General features: G+C 42.0%; 1 protein-coding gene across 1 annotated transcript; it reads left to right on the top strand.

The window, feature by feature from the left end:
- Positions 1–1,407: 1,407 nt before the first annotated feature.
- Positions 1,408–7,440, top strand: LOC309701528 (uncharacterized protein). The gene is made up of 5 exons (XM_082525780.1): positions 1,408–1,448; positions 2,639–2,690; positions 4,694–4,849; positions 5,094–5,189; positions 6,495–7,440. Exons 3-5 carry the CDS (start codon positions 4,745–4,747, stop codon positions 6,810–6,812), a joined length of 519 nt encoding a protein of 172 aa, XP_082381906.1. The 5' UTR covers positions 1,408–1,448; positions 2,639–2,690; positions 4,694–4,744; the 3' UTR covers positions 6,813–7,440.
- The last annotated feature ends 10,058 nt before the right edge of the window (positions 7,441–17,498 follow it).

Here is a 17,498-nt window from a genome sequence, read left to right as displayed (position 1 = left end):
TTTTCCCCGGTGCCCAGCGGGAGAAGACACTGCTTGCGATGTCGATGAGGTCCTGTGGCCAGACCCCAACAGACGGCGGGATCCATGAGCCCACGTATGCACAATTGTCATGATTTTTTGTGTGTACAGTATAGTGTTTTTTCTATTACTGTATTATGTTTGTGTTTTGCTTTATCTGAATTCATGGTGCTGCAGTGGACAATATTGAGTAGGCCTATTTGCTTTTTTTGGTTGTTTGTGTCTCCTGAAAATGTGCCTTCAGAATAAACAATGACAATGAAAGACTGCAGTGTTTTATATGAAGTAGACTAGTGTGTCCCCCTGATCTGATCTGCATGTGATGCAAGTATGTGTCATTTTGTCAACAGAGTTACATCTTGACAGAGGAATGTTAGGTTTTGACAGCAGAGTTTCAGTTTGGCACAGATGTGAATGGTATATTTTGATGTGTCATGTTTACTTGTGTTTAGAGTTTTGGCACAATGAGCGACGTTTTGCAAAATGTGTTCAAGCAACGGGCAAAAACTGTAACATGTTTTTCACCAAAGATTTCAGCAATTATAAAAATTCAACTCAAGCTATTCAGCTATTAGCATTCACACTGCATTTTCTACAGGAAGTACATTTTATATACCAGTTTCAGTTCAAAGTGCATTAAAAATAATAAATAATTATTAAAAATAATACCATCAATATGTTACTGCACTACACTTACTGGACTTGTGGAAGTATTTTGAGAACCATAAGAGATTCTTACAAATGTTTGAAAGAAAAAAAATCTTTAACATAGCTGGAGACTCGTGTAGAAATATGAATGAGTTTATAAAGTTTCTGTCATGGTGTGCTGTGACAGGCAGGTAGTAGGACCCAAACACAGGACTCTTACGTGGAATGAAACTTGAATCGGCAGCTTTTATTGCTGGAAACTCAGGTGGACTCAAGAAACTACAAACTAAGAAACAAGAACTACACCCTAAAAAATTATTCAGGGGCTTAGTAAATATCATTATAATTCTAAGTTAGATGACCTTGATTAAATCTTTGAAAATCACAAAAGTGTTATCTTGAGTTGAAAATACTGAAAAGAATGCTTAAATTTTCAACACCAGTTTTTGAGTTGAACTGAGCTCTTTTGTTCAAGTTTATTTAAAAGAAAAAAATCTGTATTTGAAACACAGGGTGCATTATTTAAATCTACTCAATATATCTCATAGAAAGTACTCATAATAACTGAGACACTGGTATTCATACTTATCATTGTCTTTAACTTTAATTATTAATGGTTCAAAAATCAATATAATTTTGTCCCCCAATACTAACTTAAAACTTTGAGTAAGACTAATGACCTTTGGCATGTACCGCACGCGAGGAGCATGGCCTCATGGGAGATTTTCTGCACGTTGAACGAGACAGACACACATCCACTGCAGACTTGGTAACGTTTTCAGGTAAGTGACCAATTCTTACATTAGCTGTCTTTATCCACACCGTTCTTTTATAACATGTTCTGAAGAAAGCGTTTGTCATGGTGGCTCACTTTTCGCAGCGTGTTTGTGCACGTTAATTTAAGTTTTCAACCCGTCTTCCAGTCAAGGCGGCGGGAAACCGCACCCTTTTATCCTTTTACGTTCTGAGTCGCTATCTGCGTTCCGGGTAATTTGACCGGAATGTCCCGGTACCAGCGACCTGACCGTTTAATTGGGGGCATTTTAGGAACCACGTGAAAGCAGGTGTGCTCAGACATTTCTAGAAAATGGCCCTGTTGAGTCGCGGTGCGGGAGCTGCGGTAGTCACGCGGCCTGACTCACTCTGTCAGGTTGTTCAGGAGGAGATGAACAGACGTCATCAATGGCTTTGGTAACTAAGAAGACCTGCCCGCGGAACAGTTCATAGCAGTAACCATGCTGCTTAGCTTTCTTGTTCTATGTGGGGTCTTTCAGAGCATATAAGACGCTGCTTTCAGCTTTGTCCCGAACAGGGCCAGTTTTTGAGAGAACGCTGAGAGGACCGCCCGGGTCAGCAGATTACCTCATCCAGGGCCGGTCCAAAGTACTATGGGGCCTTAAGTAAATTTAGACTGGGGGCCCTACTTCCTTTCAGATCCCAGAAAATAATGAAAAAAAAAAGCTTTGGTCCTTTTGGTCAAGCCAAAAGTACCATCATTTCCAGTATAGTTAGTATATAGTTAGTATAGTATAGTTCCAGAAACACTCAGTTTATTTAAATCCAGGTTGAAGACTCACCTATTCTCTGCTGCATTTGAATAAAGCACCAAATCCACACTTTTAAGCTTAAATTTCAAAACTTACATTTAACTACTGACTTTATCTACTGTTGTGATTTTATGTTTTGATTTTATATACTGTTTTGTTTGTTAGTTAGTTTGTTTGCTTGCTTTAATCAATTTTAAATCATGCTTTTTATTTGTTTTTGTTTCTCTGTAAAGCACTTTGAATCACCTTGTTGTTGAATTGTGCTATACAAATAAATTTGCCTTGCCTTGCCTAGTTACTCCCAATTTACATAAATAAATGTTTATTTCAATCCAAGCTAAACTTTCTTATAAGAGATTGGTGTTATGGCAGATTACTCAGTGACATGTTTTGTAATGATAAAGTTTTGATTTGTATTTTTTCAGCACCATCTTCACCACCAGGAAAAAAATCTGCATCAACTACAAAGTAAAGCAGGTAATTTTACTCAGAGGACTTGATGTGTTAAATTTTGGAAGGATATGATATTGTTTTATACAAGCTGAGTAGTGGATGGTGATGCCACCTAAATATTTATACTGGTTTTGTGGTGGGTTATTTTAGTCATACAAATGCCAAATCTAAATTTTGAGAATTTTTCAGTTCGGTAAATATATTGATGAGTTCATGGCCTGTCATCCAGTGTCACCATGAGTATAGGCGCAGCCCTTTAAGTGGGTATTCCCCTTGTGCGCGCAGCACTGAAGTATTTTAGTCCACGCCCACCTGCTGTGTGGGCCTCACCCTGGTCTAGTATAAGTTACGGTGAGACCAGGAAATCGGCTCTACCGTTTTTCTTCAGCCAGCCAGAAGATGTCCAGCGAGACCATCCGTCTGTGTCCATCCTGCCAGACTGGCTACATCATGTCGTATGACCGACATGCCGTCTGCGTGGGCTGCCTCGGTCCTCACCATGCGGACCTTGCCCTCACACCTTAATCCTATTGCTGCTCCTGTTAGCTCCTCCCGCCAGAGGAAAAGCAGCGGAGGTCAGCCTTTTTCAAGGCTGATGCTGAGGAGGCGTTCCCACTAAGAGAGGCACTCGCTGGAAGAAGCCATCGAGTTTTTCGATGGTGGGCCGGAATTGGATGATTCCACCCACCGTGAGGAAAACGGCAGTGGTGGCAGCTCCACTGCCTCCCAGCTGGGCAGCCTGGTGACAGAAGGGTGGATGAGCCGACGCTCATCCACCCCTGGCCTTCACATGTCGGCAAGGACACCGCTCCCAGTTGTTGGTGCGCTGCTCCTGGATCTGCCTGGCATCATCCAGGAGGCAGCTGGTGAGAAGGAACTTCCCGTCCCTCAGCCTGCTCCACCCCCATCTGATGATCGTGGCTCAAGAGTTGGGAGTTCGCCTTGTAATCGGAAGGTTGCCGGTTCGAGCCCCGGCTTGGACAGTCTCGGTCGTTGTGTCCTTGGGCAAGACACTTCACCCGTTGCCTACTGGTGGTGGTCAGAGGGCCCGGTGGCGCCAGTGTCCGGCAGCCTCGCCTCTGTCAGTGTGCCCCAGGGTGGCTGTGGCTACAATGTAGCTTGCCATCACCAGTGTGTGAATGTGTGTGTGAATGGGTGGATGACTGGATATGTAAAGCGCTTTGGGGTCCTTAGGGACTAGTAAAGCGCTATATAAATACAGGCCATGATCTGGCGGGAAGGTATGGCTCCACTCACTCTCGTTGCCCAGATCCCATCTGGCCTCAGTTCCCAGGGATGATGACCAACCTCTCTGAGGCAGCAGCAGAGCCAGCGAAGATTAGAGCGCCGGTCTCTACCTAGGGCTTCACAGAGGGCTTCACAGACCGGAGTTTTCCGCCTGTTCCCCCTCTGGAGCCGAGCCTCGCTTCAGTTTTCGGCACCAAAATGACCAAGGTCGTTGGACAGCGACCGGCCCATCCCGCCAAACTTGACCAGCTGATAGCAAGGTTCACTGATCGCGCACATCAATGCACTGTTCAGTCAGCTGCATTGACTAACAACACTGATTTGCTAGCGTTTGTCATCTCCAGGAAGGTGGAGGAAGCAGAGCTGCCAGAGGAGCTGAAAGGCTTTCTCTGTAAAGCCGCTGACACGATTCTGAATATGTGCGCCACTTCAGCGGTGTGTTCCTCTCGCATCGCTGCCTGGCAGACGATGGTTCAGAGGGCAACCTGGCTCCGCCTCTTCCCTCTAAGATTATACAATCTCACAGGGAAATAGTGCAAGCAATTCATAACATAAAATTTAGAAGCTTAGTGGAAGATAATACTTTATGTTGAGGGTTTAGTCTGCATACTGAACAACTCCACTTATATGGATTTATGTCTGGATGTGTAAATTAATCTTTTGCATGTTAGAAAATAAGGTCCAGGTTGCAAAAAATGGTAGATTTTTATTTTTTTATTTATTTTTTTTTGATTGAATCAGAATTTTGGCCTTCAGATTTTTTGTCCTCTCCCATCCAGGTCAGTGCAGCGTTTCATAGGATCACGACCCTGAACCTTGAACCAAAGTTCATGTCATCGTTGGACTTGTATTCATCCAAACTCCTGTCCTTGTTTCAAGCCAAGAAAGGTGCTGCTGGACAACGCCACAGGGCACAGTTAAACCTTCTGCTTCAGGTAAGGAAGATTGCATTTTCTAACCACAAAAACGTTCCAACACAGCATTGAAGAGGCCCTTCCACTAAAAACGGCTTTTCTTAGGTTTCTGTTCAATATTTTAGCTCCACAGGTGTTCTTACCTTGATGGTGGGTGTGAAAACAGGTCAACAACAGAAAAAAAATAGTTATGTTTAAGCTAGAAATGGTAAGTCATGTTTTAAATGTGCAAATTTTGCCTCAGTTGAGACTTCCTGTTTTACAGAGTGGAAATTCCATCGAGAAAAAACGAGAAGTCATCATCAGATGTTTCATTGACCATCTGGGAGAGGATCCAAGTGCCTTAATCAAAACCTTTGAGGTTGGTGCAATAAATCTGTTTTAGGAATATTAGTACCGTATTTCCCGGACTACAAAGCGCACCTGAATATTAGCCGCACAAGCTAAAATCAGGGGAAAATCCTGGTTTGTACATACATTAGCCGCACCTGACCAAAAGCCGCAGGTGTTTCAATGTTGACTTATCATATGTAAGAGAATATGCACAAAGGGAATTGTCAGGAAAGAGATGGCTGTTTGGAGACACACCCCTTTTATTAATATCTTGAAAAACAAGTTATGGGTACATATTTGCATAACTTTTTAGGTATATGTACAAGTAGCGGTAATTACAAGTAGGACACATGTACTGTGCTTCATAAATGAGTAACAAATGTAGTACATAACAATAACCTGCAGCACACCAGAAAAATAGATTCAGACTACCTTTTAGGCTCAGGTGCAGCGACACGGCTTTAACAAGAAGAAAAGTCAGTCATTCACCACCATCTTTCTCTTCTTCCTGCGCACTGAAACCACCAAAGTCCTCTCCTCCAGTGTCGGAAACGAACAGGCTCAGGATGGCTTCGTCATCCACTCTCAGCTTCTCTCCTTCGTTGTCACTTTCAAAACCAAAGAAATCCTCATTGTCAGTGTCAGAGTCGAACACCCTCAGAAGGGCCGTGGCGGTGTCCTCCTCTTCATCATGCAGCAGTCCAGCCCTTCAAATCCGTTGGTGATCGTGGATGTTTTCACACTTTTCCACGCTGTCAGAATCCACCGGTGGAGTTGGGCATAACTTGCTTTTCGCAAGTTTATCACCGCTCGTCATCCACGCCTCCCGCTGAACGCGTAGCGCTACTTTGAAGTTTGTTTTTCGCGCTACTTGTACGGCACTGTGTTGCCTGGCGGATGGACATGTGACCAACATACCACTCTTGAACCCCGATACTGTGTGTCTGATCACATGCCCTTCCGCCAGGCAACAGCGGAACAAACAAAACAAATCTTACGATATGACAAAAATCATGGACAATCCAGAGAAAAGCCGCACCTGACTAAAAGCCGCAGGGTTCAAAGCTGGTGCAAAAAGTAGCGGCTTATAGCCCGACAATTACGGTAGTTTATTTTAGCTTGTGAGATCATAGAAAAGTTTTAAGATACTGTTCTAAAGAAAAAAAAACACTTCAAAGCATACAAAAGAATAGCATTTGCATTTGCTATTGCTATAAGATTTTGGAGCACAGTGTCTACATATTATGAGTACCGGTGATGTCATACAAATGAAACTTTTTGTTTCAATGTTTGGAAATATGTGAGCTTAAAACAGTTGTTTCTCTTTTTAAAGGACGGTGCTGATGCTGTCTTTGTTGAAGAGGCTTTGGCTGAGGAGGTGATGAAGATTTACCTGCTGCAGAATCAAGACAGGTCAGGCAAACCTACTGATGTGGGTATTGTTATTGAAGGCGTTACTGTTCTGGGCAAACTTGGGAATCTGAGCAAAGCCTGTTGCTATCTTTTGGGACTGTGCTATGCTCTGGATCTGAAATACCCCAAGAATTTCAAATGCACATTTGAAGCATTTCGAAAAGTGTTCATGGAGCTGGATCCAGGAAACCTTTCTGTCAAGGTTCAAAGACTGAAAAATGACCTCTGTTCATTGTAGACAAAATTTCAAAGGGCTGTTCTTAAAGTGTTAGACTTGTTAAGTGACATGTAATGCTCATCAAAAGGTTCAGTTGCGACATTACATTGTTTTGACATTCCTGTTCATAAATAATGTTTGTACCATAAACTGTGTTTTTGTATTAACTTTCCAGATTCACATTAAGGTGTAAATGGTAGAGTATCATTATGGATGTTTTTTGGTCACTCTTTAGTTATAATCTTCCCAATTTTTTGGAATCAAAATAAGATGTTCAAAAACTATGTCACAGTGCAAATGGTTTTTTTTTTCAGGATTTATATCTTTTTGGGATCTTAATTTTATTTTTGTCATTTGACCTTTTCTGAAAAGGTAAAGCACTGCGTTCACTTGAGCCACTTTTATTCTTTGTATGGCAGGTACATTTTTCTTGTTGTTAGCATCAATATGCCAGTTTTACAGAGTTTTATCAAGCATGCCAATTTGGATGCAATTTTATTATATAAGGCTGTTGTGACTGAAATTTTATCCAAGTTTTATCCACTGAATGTAGAACAGATTTCAGCTCACTGTGTTCAGAGAAGGAATCTGCTAAATGTGTGATTCACAAAAAAGCTGTTTAAAATAAATCATTGTGAACAATGTTGAATTGACGTGGTTCTTTTTTCCTGTGTGTGTGTGTGTGTGTGTGTGTGTGTGTGTGTGTGTATAAATAAAATAAACACTTAATTGTAATTAACGTTTTTGCTTAAATTAACTTAAAAATATTAAGTAAATTGCACCATTATTTAAAAACAAATAATTGTAATGGTGTAGGTTAAATGTGCCAAGCATTTCAGCATTTCCTAATTAATTTTTTATGTAGTTTGAACTTTTGGTTACTGTTGTTTTAACTTAGATTTTCAATTGTATTTACTCAATTTTGTATGTTACTGTAACATCTTTAATTGTTCATAACAACTTATTCCATTTTAGTTGGATTTACTCAATTAATAAGGTGTATTTAAGAGATGTGATTGTTTTTGCATTTACTCATTATTTTTGAGTGTAAAAGTGTTGCACCAAAATATTTAAGTAATTATCAGTTTTAGTTCTTAGAGTGTAGGAAAACAAATCAGGAACTATGAACAAGAATCAAGTAAAGAACACGGAGGAGAAAAAACACCCAGCCCACTGAAAACTAAAGAAACCCCCAAAAACATGAAGAACAATCATTAAGGAACATATTTACATATTTAGAGTTACTGCAACACCAACACTGGGTCACAGCTTCAGTGTCAGTCGGTGACTTTTGGTCTGCAACAGCAGCAGAACAGACTTCTCAGTCTTTTGAAGAAGCCCTTTTTCTTCTTCTTGATCTGACGGTCTTCGGACTTCATGCTGGCTTCAGGTTCTGGAAAAGGTTCCTCAAAGGGAACATCAGGAACCGGCCCAATTTCAGAACAAGATCCGTTGATCATATGATCTTCACCTTCAACACAGGATTTGGACTCGCCATAGGGTTCCTCACAGGGAGCGTCGGGCTCTGCAACACTTTCTGACAGAGCTCCTTCGATCGTAAGGTCTCGAGTACTCAGACTGGATGCCCTTTCAGAAAGAAGTTCCTCACAGGGAACGTCGGGCTCTGCAACACTTTCTGACAGAGCTCCTTCGATCGTAAGGTCTCGAGTACTCAGACTGGATGCCCTTTCAGAAAGAAGTTCCTCACAGGGAGCGTCGGGCTCTGCAACACTTTCTGACAGAGCTCCTTCGATCGTAAGGTCTCGAGTACTCAGACTGGATGCCCTTTCAGAAAGAAGTTCCTCACAGGGAACGTCGGGCTCTGCAACACTTTCTGACAGAGCTCCTTCGATCGTAAGGTCTCGAGTACTCAGACTGGATGCCCTTTCAGAAAGAAGTTCCTCACAGGGAGCGTCGGGCTCTGCAACACTTTCTGACAGAGCTTCTTCGGCTGGTGGAACATTTGCCACTGAAAGGCCGTCAGAGGAGCGCTCACCATTTGTGCTCTTCACATCAGGACTTGAAGGGGGCTCAAAGATTTCACATATCCGGATCCTTGCTACATCAGCAATGGTCTTCAGCAACAGGGGTGCAAAGTTTGCAACTTGGATAGACAGAATTTCTTCAGGAAATTTCTGTCTAATCTCCATCAGGATGCTGTCGACCAGATCGTCTCGGATAGAGCGGGTGAAGACGGCCTGTGTTTCCATCGCCGTGAGGCTCTTGGAGACACGATCTAAAGTGGCCTTGGTGACACTGGTGGAGAGGATACTTAGACTCTGGGAGGCCATGTTTAGGAGGGGACGAGGAGGAAGCTCCCAGAAGCCCTGGAGAACGCGGGGAACTACCTCGACCACTACCTCCTGCGCGGTGAGCAGTTTGCTGTTAGGCTGTTCCTGCTGCTTCTTTTTCAGGATTTCAACGTAATCCTTCACCGCGCTGAGGAATTTAGGTGCTCTGTAGAAAAACATGATAAGAGTTATCTGTTAAACATATTCAAAGCATCATTTAAATATTGAAACACTGTAGCTGGACTGTTAACCCTGTAACCACCTTTGTATCATACATGAGTTTCTGAGACCTCGATCTCATCAACATGATCAATACTTGCTATAATTTCTAAATGTTGTGGACAAAACTCTTTTTTAGTCTAAAGTTAACATTGTCGTTAACAAAAAGTTGCCAAAAACACCCAGTGTATCAAATGTGATACAAAAAATAAATACACAATAAAAGTAAATCATACACAACATGACATAGCAAAGAACTCATGTGTGGCTTTTGTTTAAAGGGTTGATAAACATCTCAGTTCCAAAGAATCTGAATTTTCTGGCTGTTTTTTGATGGGTTGGGTCTTACAGGGTTAATAACTGTATGTTACATGTGACTCACTGAAATTTAGGAGGTACGGCCTCTGGGAACTGAAGAAGCAACCTGGCTTCAAATTCAACGTCCCTCATTTTATTGCTGACGTTCACCGCCCACACCTGAAACAGAAAACACATTTACAGTGCGCTTATGTGTAAAGGTTATGTGCACGTAATGAAAAAAAAGTCTTGTGGGTTTTCTCGTCTTACCAGCCTTAGAAGAGGTTTGGCTTCCTCTTCGTCAAAATCCTCTAACTCAAACTCCCACAGCCTTCAAAAGAAAGCAAAGCAGAGGTTTTCTCTCAGCACTTACACGTCATCACAAACAGACTTTCAGGTGTGACAGTAACTCACTGCTCTCTGAGCGTCTCCCTGCTCTTCGCCACCAAAAGATCTCTCAGATCTTCAGCAGTGAGGTTCGGTGGAATTAGATCTTCCTGCTGAAGTCTGAGAAACTCCGTCATTATCGCAACCTAAAAGTAAAGGAGACATTTAATCACCACCACTCTCAGGTCCTCAGAAATGACCTGATATTTTCTGTCAGCTTTGGTTTGCATGAATCTGGGTCTAACCTGAGCCTTGTAGCCCGGAAGATACCAGCAGATCTTTACAGCTGTTTCATAAATCGGTGTGTTGAACAACACCTGTCAAAGAAATAGCAATTTAGTCATTGTTACTTAAAATGATTCTCAGTTTGTCAACTTTTAAAACGACATCAAATTCTTCAAATTACTGAAATGCAGTAAAAGCAAAAGCGTCACATACCCTGATAGGCTTATAGATTCCTTGACTCTTTTCCATTTAAACGTGTTCAAATCAAAGTCAGGAAGAAAAACGTCAACTGCTCTCCAACGATGGCGTACGGGGGATCTGGACCTGAAAATGCTCTCAGCTCGGTGGTCTCGCAAAGATGAGCTCTTTTGACAGTCTGATGTTTATTTATGAATGCAGAATTTCTTGAGCAGTCACCATGGAAACTTGATGCAGCTTCATGTTGTTAAATTAAAAGTAAACACTGTGTATTTTGCACTACACTCCACTAAACTTATCATATAAGTAAATAAAGTGTGGGTTAGGTCCCTCCTGTGGAAAGAGCCACACAAACCGATGGATCAGAAAAGACAAAGTCAGCTACAGCATGCCTTTTCATATTATGTGCCTGCTTATCTCCATTTCTTTACAGTAGATGGGAACTTTTGCAGTAAAGCAATGGCTTACAAACAGTGGACTGTGGACTAATGCAGACATCTGAAGCCTGACAGCAGCTGGTATATACACAGCTTTGGACAAACTGGCCCTTTAAACAGCCCAGAGGAAGAAGAGACCTCTGCGTTATCAGTGCAGCCTAAAGCACAATAATAATAATACTATTAATATGATTTTTAGAGCAATAATGCCCCAAATAATGAAGTCATTAATTACACATCCGTCATGCTTCACAGGAGGTCAGGAGTGACCGATGAACGTGATGCTACATTAGAGTCTGTCCTATGAGTTCAGCAGGAGGAGGTGAACCCACAGCTGGGACCAGTTCTCTAGTGGGTCCAGTATCATACTTGTGTTCATCCTGGTCTGAACCTGGTCAGAAGAACTGACTTCACTTTTGAAAATTCAATACTTATAAAAGGTAACCCCAAACAGTCTACAACGGCTGTTTTCTGTCCACCGAAGCAAATTTGATTGACGAGGTTTTTGTACCTTCACTTCTCCAAAAAGCAAATAAAGAGATTAAACAAAGATTTACTGAACGACCGTCAGAATTCCCAGAGCTAACGTAGATCGCTTTATGCTCTTGAGTCAGGAGGGATAAGAAAAGTGACTGCAAACATTGTGGAACGATTCATAGCGTTTGATTGCTTGTGTGAATGTATTAAACAGGAAACCAGGAGCTGCAGAAACCCAGTAATGCTGAAGACGCATGCGTGTGCGTTTATTACAGGTTTTTCTGAATGCTTAAACCCTAACTGTGATTCTTACAGCACAATTCCTAAAACTATTGATACTTATAGCAAAACCACTCACTGAGTGTGCAAAACTAAAAGCACAAACACTGCTTTGCACTCAGTTTGCCATTTTGTAACACACACTTTGCAAACCTGTAGCTACAATCCACTGCACAGCACTCTTTTTGCAGAACTGTAAACACAACTCACTGCTTTGCACTCAATTTCCAAATGATCAACGCACTCCTAGCAAAACTATACACATTTATGGCCATTATTTACACTATTTTGTCAACTGTCTGGCACACTGCCACATGTGAAAGCTTTTTTAGATAATTAGTTCACTTTGCAATCAGCCTAAGCACTATGATACAGGTAAGCTCTGTGTGTGGAGTACAATGGAGGGAGCAGGAAGAGTGAGAGGAGGCCGAGGAAGAGGACGTGGAGGTGAAGAAGTAGGATGAAGAGGACGACAAGGACAAGGAGGAGCAAGAGGAAGACGAGGAGGGGGGAGAGGAAGATGAGGAGGGGGGGAGAGGAAGGGTAGGAAGAGTAAGAAATAGAATTGCTGATGACATCAGAGCTACAATAGTGGACCATGTAATCAACCGTGGAATGACCCTGAGGGAAGCTGGCCAACGGGTCCAGCCTAACTCGAGCCGCTACACTGTAGCAAGTACCATAAGGACATCTTGAAATGAGAATCGGTTAGTACAGTCACTTCGCACAAAGATTTGTAGCACTGCCATATGCCAATGAGAAACACACCAATACCATTGATGTAAAAATACTGAAATTGTTACTTTACAGAATTGCTAGATGACCAGATGCTGGGGGCAGAGGAAGCATGTTCACTGCAGACCAAGTAACCCATATAGTCATTATGGCGATTGCAAATAATCCTATACTTGGAAATAAACACTTGTGTTTGTTTTGATGTGTTTGAATAAACACCAGTACTTGAAGTTTGGATCCCTCTATGCTTATGGATCTATGACAGAAGTATGAGCTCAAACTGACATAGCCTACCTTGTGCACAGAGAAAGCAAAAGCCAGATGTGTTTTGTATTCATACCATCAGTGTGCAGTTGGCGCATTGTGTGCTTAGTAGATGATGGCTTGTGTGTACTGTTTGATACGGAAACACCATTTTTACGAAGGTGTGAAGAGTTAATCCAGCTGTGTTTGCTTTTGCAAGAGAACTACAATGTTTTGATTATTGGGTGACAGGTTTTCTTATTTGTGTGAAGAGTTTTGCAAAATTAGCCAATAGTTACAAAAAATGTGCTTAAGCATACAGAAAAAACTGTAAGAACAGTGGACCAGCATAGTTGGTCTGCATGAGCACACTTACTGCAACAGTTGTACATGCTGAAACTGGTTGCTGGCAGCTGATGTGAAGAAATGTCTGGACACATCAAAAGTTTTCTTTTTCTTTTTTTTCCTCCCTTGGATAACATACACATGGCAAATAAAAACATGTAACTAGGGTGATGTGAAGTGTATCATCAGATTTAACTCAAATATAATGAGGCTGTCCATCTGTGAAGTAATTGTTCCTTCAAAAACCACTGTGACAACAGATTTTATTTCATTCATTTGATGGTTTTCTATTCTGTATACTGGAACTTTTTAATAGCCCCCCTGTCCACACATCCTTGACATGAGACTTTCTGCAGAGTTGCACATGATGAATGCACACAAAACTTAAAGTGTTGCTGTCATATTTTTTTGGATGTGGTTTGTTGTCATAATCAAGAACGTGTCTTATTTTTTTATTTGTTTTGTTGCTGATCGGCCATTGGACTGCTGAGCCTGCAGTGAACAGCCAGTCACTGACTCTTGATGCTAGAGCAAGGACAACTGAGCTCTCTCTCTCTCTCTCTCTCTCTCTCTCTCTCTCTCTCTCTTACTCGCTCTCTCTCTCTCTCTCTCTTACTCGCTCTCTCTCTCTCTCTCTCTCTCTTTTAAATAAATAATACGTTCGAGCTGTTTATGTTTTTGACTTGTTATGGACTCTGACTGGCAATGGGAGGGCTGGCGGACTCATATTATGGAGGTGGAGGGTAGACACATTTTGTGTGCAAGAGACCACATACTACAGTGGTGATTGACACAGACTTCAATGGACATTTAGGTGAAGGGAACAGAGGTTATGAGGTGTTGGGTAGGTGTGGTGTTTAGGAGAGAAATCTAGAAAGACAGATGTGGGGCAGATTTTCCAAGTGGAAATGGCCGTGGTGCACACATACTTCAAGAACAGGGAGGAACTTGTAGAAATATATGAAAGTGGAGGAAGCTGCACACAGGGCAACTAAATATTATGCAGAAGGTGAAATCAAAAAGACAGGAGACAAGGAGGTGTCAGGGAGAATGCAGCTATGCAGCATCAAATGGTAGTTTGAAGGATGAGTTTGGACATCAAGAAGAGGAAGTGAGTGAAGGCAGAGACATGCAGGAGTATAAACAGGCTCTGGGTAGTAGGGAAGACTTACCAGATGGCTGGGATAGTACAGCTTTATTGAGATAAACTGCCAAGAAGGGGTTTGACGTCTTCTCTGCACAGAAGAAAGGGAAAAAAGAAAAGTGATTTTGAAAGTATTTGAAGGAAGAGATTTACAAAGAAAAAGAAGTGTAGTTAGCGAAATGAAGAAAATAGACCAAGAAACTGGGAGGCTAGGCATGTAGCAGAAAGAGGTGACAAAGGAAAAGGCTCAGTGCCACGTATGTGAAGCTGGACCCCAAGGAAATGAGGGAATGACACTTGCTAGGCAGAGAGTGAGTTTGAATGGATGTTCAAACCCAAAAATAAAAAAAGATATATTCACATAACATAGATTGAAAGAAGCTGCAGGTGGCACAGCAGCTTTAATGTCTTCCAGACAGGAAGTTTTGGAAAGAAATATCATCATTTCCCAGATTTTACTATCTTAGTGTTCTGTAACAAAATCACTGTTGTGCGCATGGTGTTAGAGATGATGATGATTACAAACAAACTTAATGTGCTAGTCGTGCTTTTCTTGAGGGATTTGTCCTTCGACCAGTTTTCATGTCATTGGAATCATTTGTATTCACTGATTCTGGCACTTATTTCATCAAACCAAACTCCAAGTAAATACTTTCGGCTTTTTGGTTTTGTCAAACGAACTAATGTAAAGAATGCCTGGCTGTGCACTACACCACGCAGTGGGAATTTGTCTTCTCCAGTTAAATTCAGGATTAACTTGCTTTATAACACAGACCTCAAAAGTAACCGTTATAACCCCAAACACAAGAAAATGTGATCTACAGCACAGTGAGAACTGGCAACGCTTATCTGGAGGGGTCAGAGTGAATGAGCTGGACACCTGTAGAAGCAGGATTTGATTTCCACTGATTTCCTTTCCGATCCGATACCAAGTAAAATTCAGGCTGGTATCGACGATACTGATCTGATACCGATACTCTATACAAAAACTTATTTTTTTTACTCTATCTTTTATTTTATCTCAAATTATAGCGTCGTAATGATCACAGGACATCAGATTACTTGTTCTTATCACTTAATGATGCAGAATTATCATATAGAAATGAAAAACCTGAAGTTGTGGCTATTTGTTGCCTGCCTGCAGCATTAAAGGACTCCGTGAGAGACGTCTGTCTCGCCCTGGCAGCACCTCTCCCTCTCCTCCTCTTCAGTTCCCCTCAACATACGCTCGTCATATTCTGTGATGTGATTCACTCTGAGGTGTTTGACCAGGTCAGCGGTGTTACCACAACACCTCACATTCTTGCCACATGTATGGCAAACCACGTCTCAGCTGTTCGTGGAGGTAAAATACGTCTGCACATGACTCTGTTTACGCTCAGCCATTGTTGTGAGTGTGCACGCCAAGGGGCCGGACACAATGACGGGTATCGGAGGAATCGATATTTCAGTATCGATCCGCACATCACGAGTCGAGATACGTTTTAAACTGGTCCAAAAAACAAATGCATATTTTCCCGAACCACTGTTCCTTGACTAAGGTGGATAACGTGATGAGGTCAAGGAAGGGTGTGACGGAGATTTGATTGAAAAACTTTGTCGTCCGTTAAAGTTTCACGTTGGCTTTTTCATCTTGAAAGCCCTCTCTGCTCGTGTCCAACCCGTGTGAACAATCACAGATGTGAGAAATGTAAACAAACCGTCCGCAGAACGCTGATCAGGTTATTTTAAGCGCAAGAAAACAAAAACGTTGCGCTCACCGTCGGCGTCACGGACGAGGCCTGGGGGTCCGGGCCCGTCCACAAAGGTCATTGTAACACAAATCATACGATTGCTAATGAAAATGCTATAAAGCTACATCGCAGATAAGTCTCTGGAGTAACAATCAAGGCCATGTTAGTTATTTGATGAATAGTATCTGTGCCACTCATGGCGCATGACTGAGGAGGACGTTGACCTCTGCAAGTCAGGAAAGTCTGCTACTCATTGTATAAATATGAGATTTTTTTCAAAAACCAGCCATCATCTCGGGAGGCTGACTCCAAAGTACCATCTCACTTCAAACTTGCAAAACAAGTCGAGTCGATGCGAGCGCACTGCTTGTTTCTAGTTAGTCTTTAAGGATGACAGCATTAGTCTGCTCCTTTGTATGAAATAAAGTGAGTCGAGTCCATGTGGTCTGGCACCCACCCACATTTCTCTGCTAGTGATCCATGAGGACTCCACCTTGTTGCCAGTTCTCTTGTGTGGAAGCTTCAGGAAATGACAGCTTCACTCTGACGTGTGTGAGCTGTGTGAGGTCTGTGGTTAGAAGTTTACAGTGTTTGCTCTTTGTGTCGTCTGTAATATGCTCTATGGCTTTAAAAAAATGGCCACATGTTTCTGTAGCTGAATTTGTCCATCTCTGACCTTCTGAGGCTGTATTTTCAAACAGGGCCGTTCTGACTTTTCTTCACCTTGTACTTCATTCTGCAAATGTTTTATACTCTATTAGAGTTATTACATTATTCTGTTATGCTATAAAATCAACCCCCATATAAGATCGTACTTAAGAAATACATTTAAAAAACCTTCCTGTGCAAATAACCCAAGTTATCTAGAAGAAATAAAAACTGCACCGCAAACCAAACTCAGGTGTTCGACCTGTTGAGCTCGGGAAACTAACTGGTGTTTCATTTTAGTGAGTGCTTTGTTAGATTCCTTCATTTGAACCAAATGAAGTTGATTAAAGTTGATGCATTGATGTGTTTGAAGTGTTTTGTTAGTTGCGATGGATCTCCTGCTGTCTTTTTTCCTCATTATTAAAAGAGGATTTCTTTGAATTTCAAACATCCATTTCCTGTTTATCTGGTCCCGGGTCACAGGTGCAGCAGTCTAAGCAGAGAATCCCAGACCTCCCTAAACAACCACTTCCTCCAGCATATCCAGGACAATACTGAGGCATTCCCAGGCCTGCTGAGAGATATAACCTCTCTAGTGTGTCCTGGGTCTGCCCTGGAGACTCCTCCTCATGGGACAGGCCCCAAACACCTCACCCAGGATATTTTTAATTAAAACATCACAAATAAGTCATCAGGTCTGATGGTCACATTTGTGAGATTCAACCACCATAAACCAGAGATCACACAGGACACACTGTGTAACCCTCAGCTCAGGTGTGTTCAGGACATTTGCTTGGAAGAAGCCGTCTGTGGATAAATCCTGCTCTCCACCTCAGCTGTCAGGTTTATCCAGAGAACGGCCGTCCTGACTTCCAGCAGCCCCACAGTCCTCGTTTCTAATAAACTGGCATCACTGAAATGAACCGTCTGCCTCGCTGTTCAATAATCTGCTCTTTGCCAATTTCCCAGCAGAACCTTCCACTCATATCAGCATTTTTCTGTGATTCTCACATGAACTAAACATAAAAAGCTGAAGCCAACCTCAGAGT

Source organism: Aulonocara stuartgranti (assembly GCF_965226115.1).
Source record: "Aulonocara stuartgranti genome assembly, chromosome: 23".
NCBI classification, from domain to species: Eukaryota; Metazoa; Chordata; class Actinopteri; order Cichliformes; family Cichlidae; genus Aulonocara; species Aulonocara stuartgranti.
Note: the sequence above shows the minus strand (reverse complement) of the source record. Positions and strands in the feature narration are given on the sequence as shown.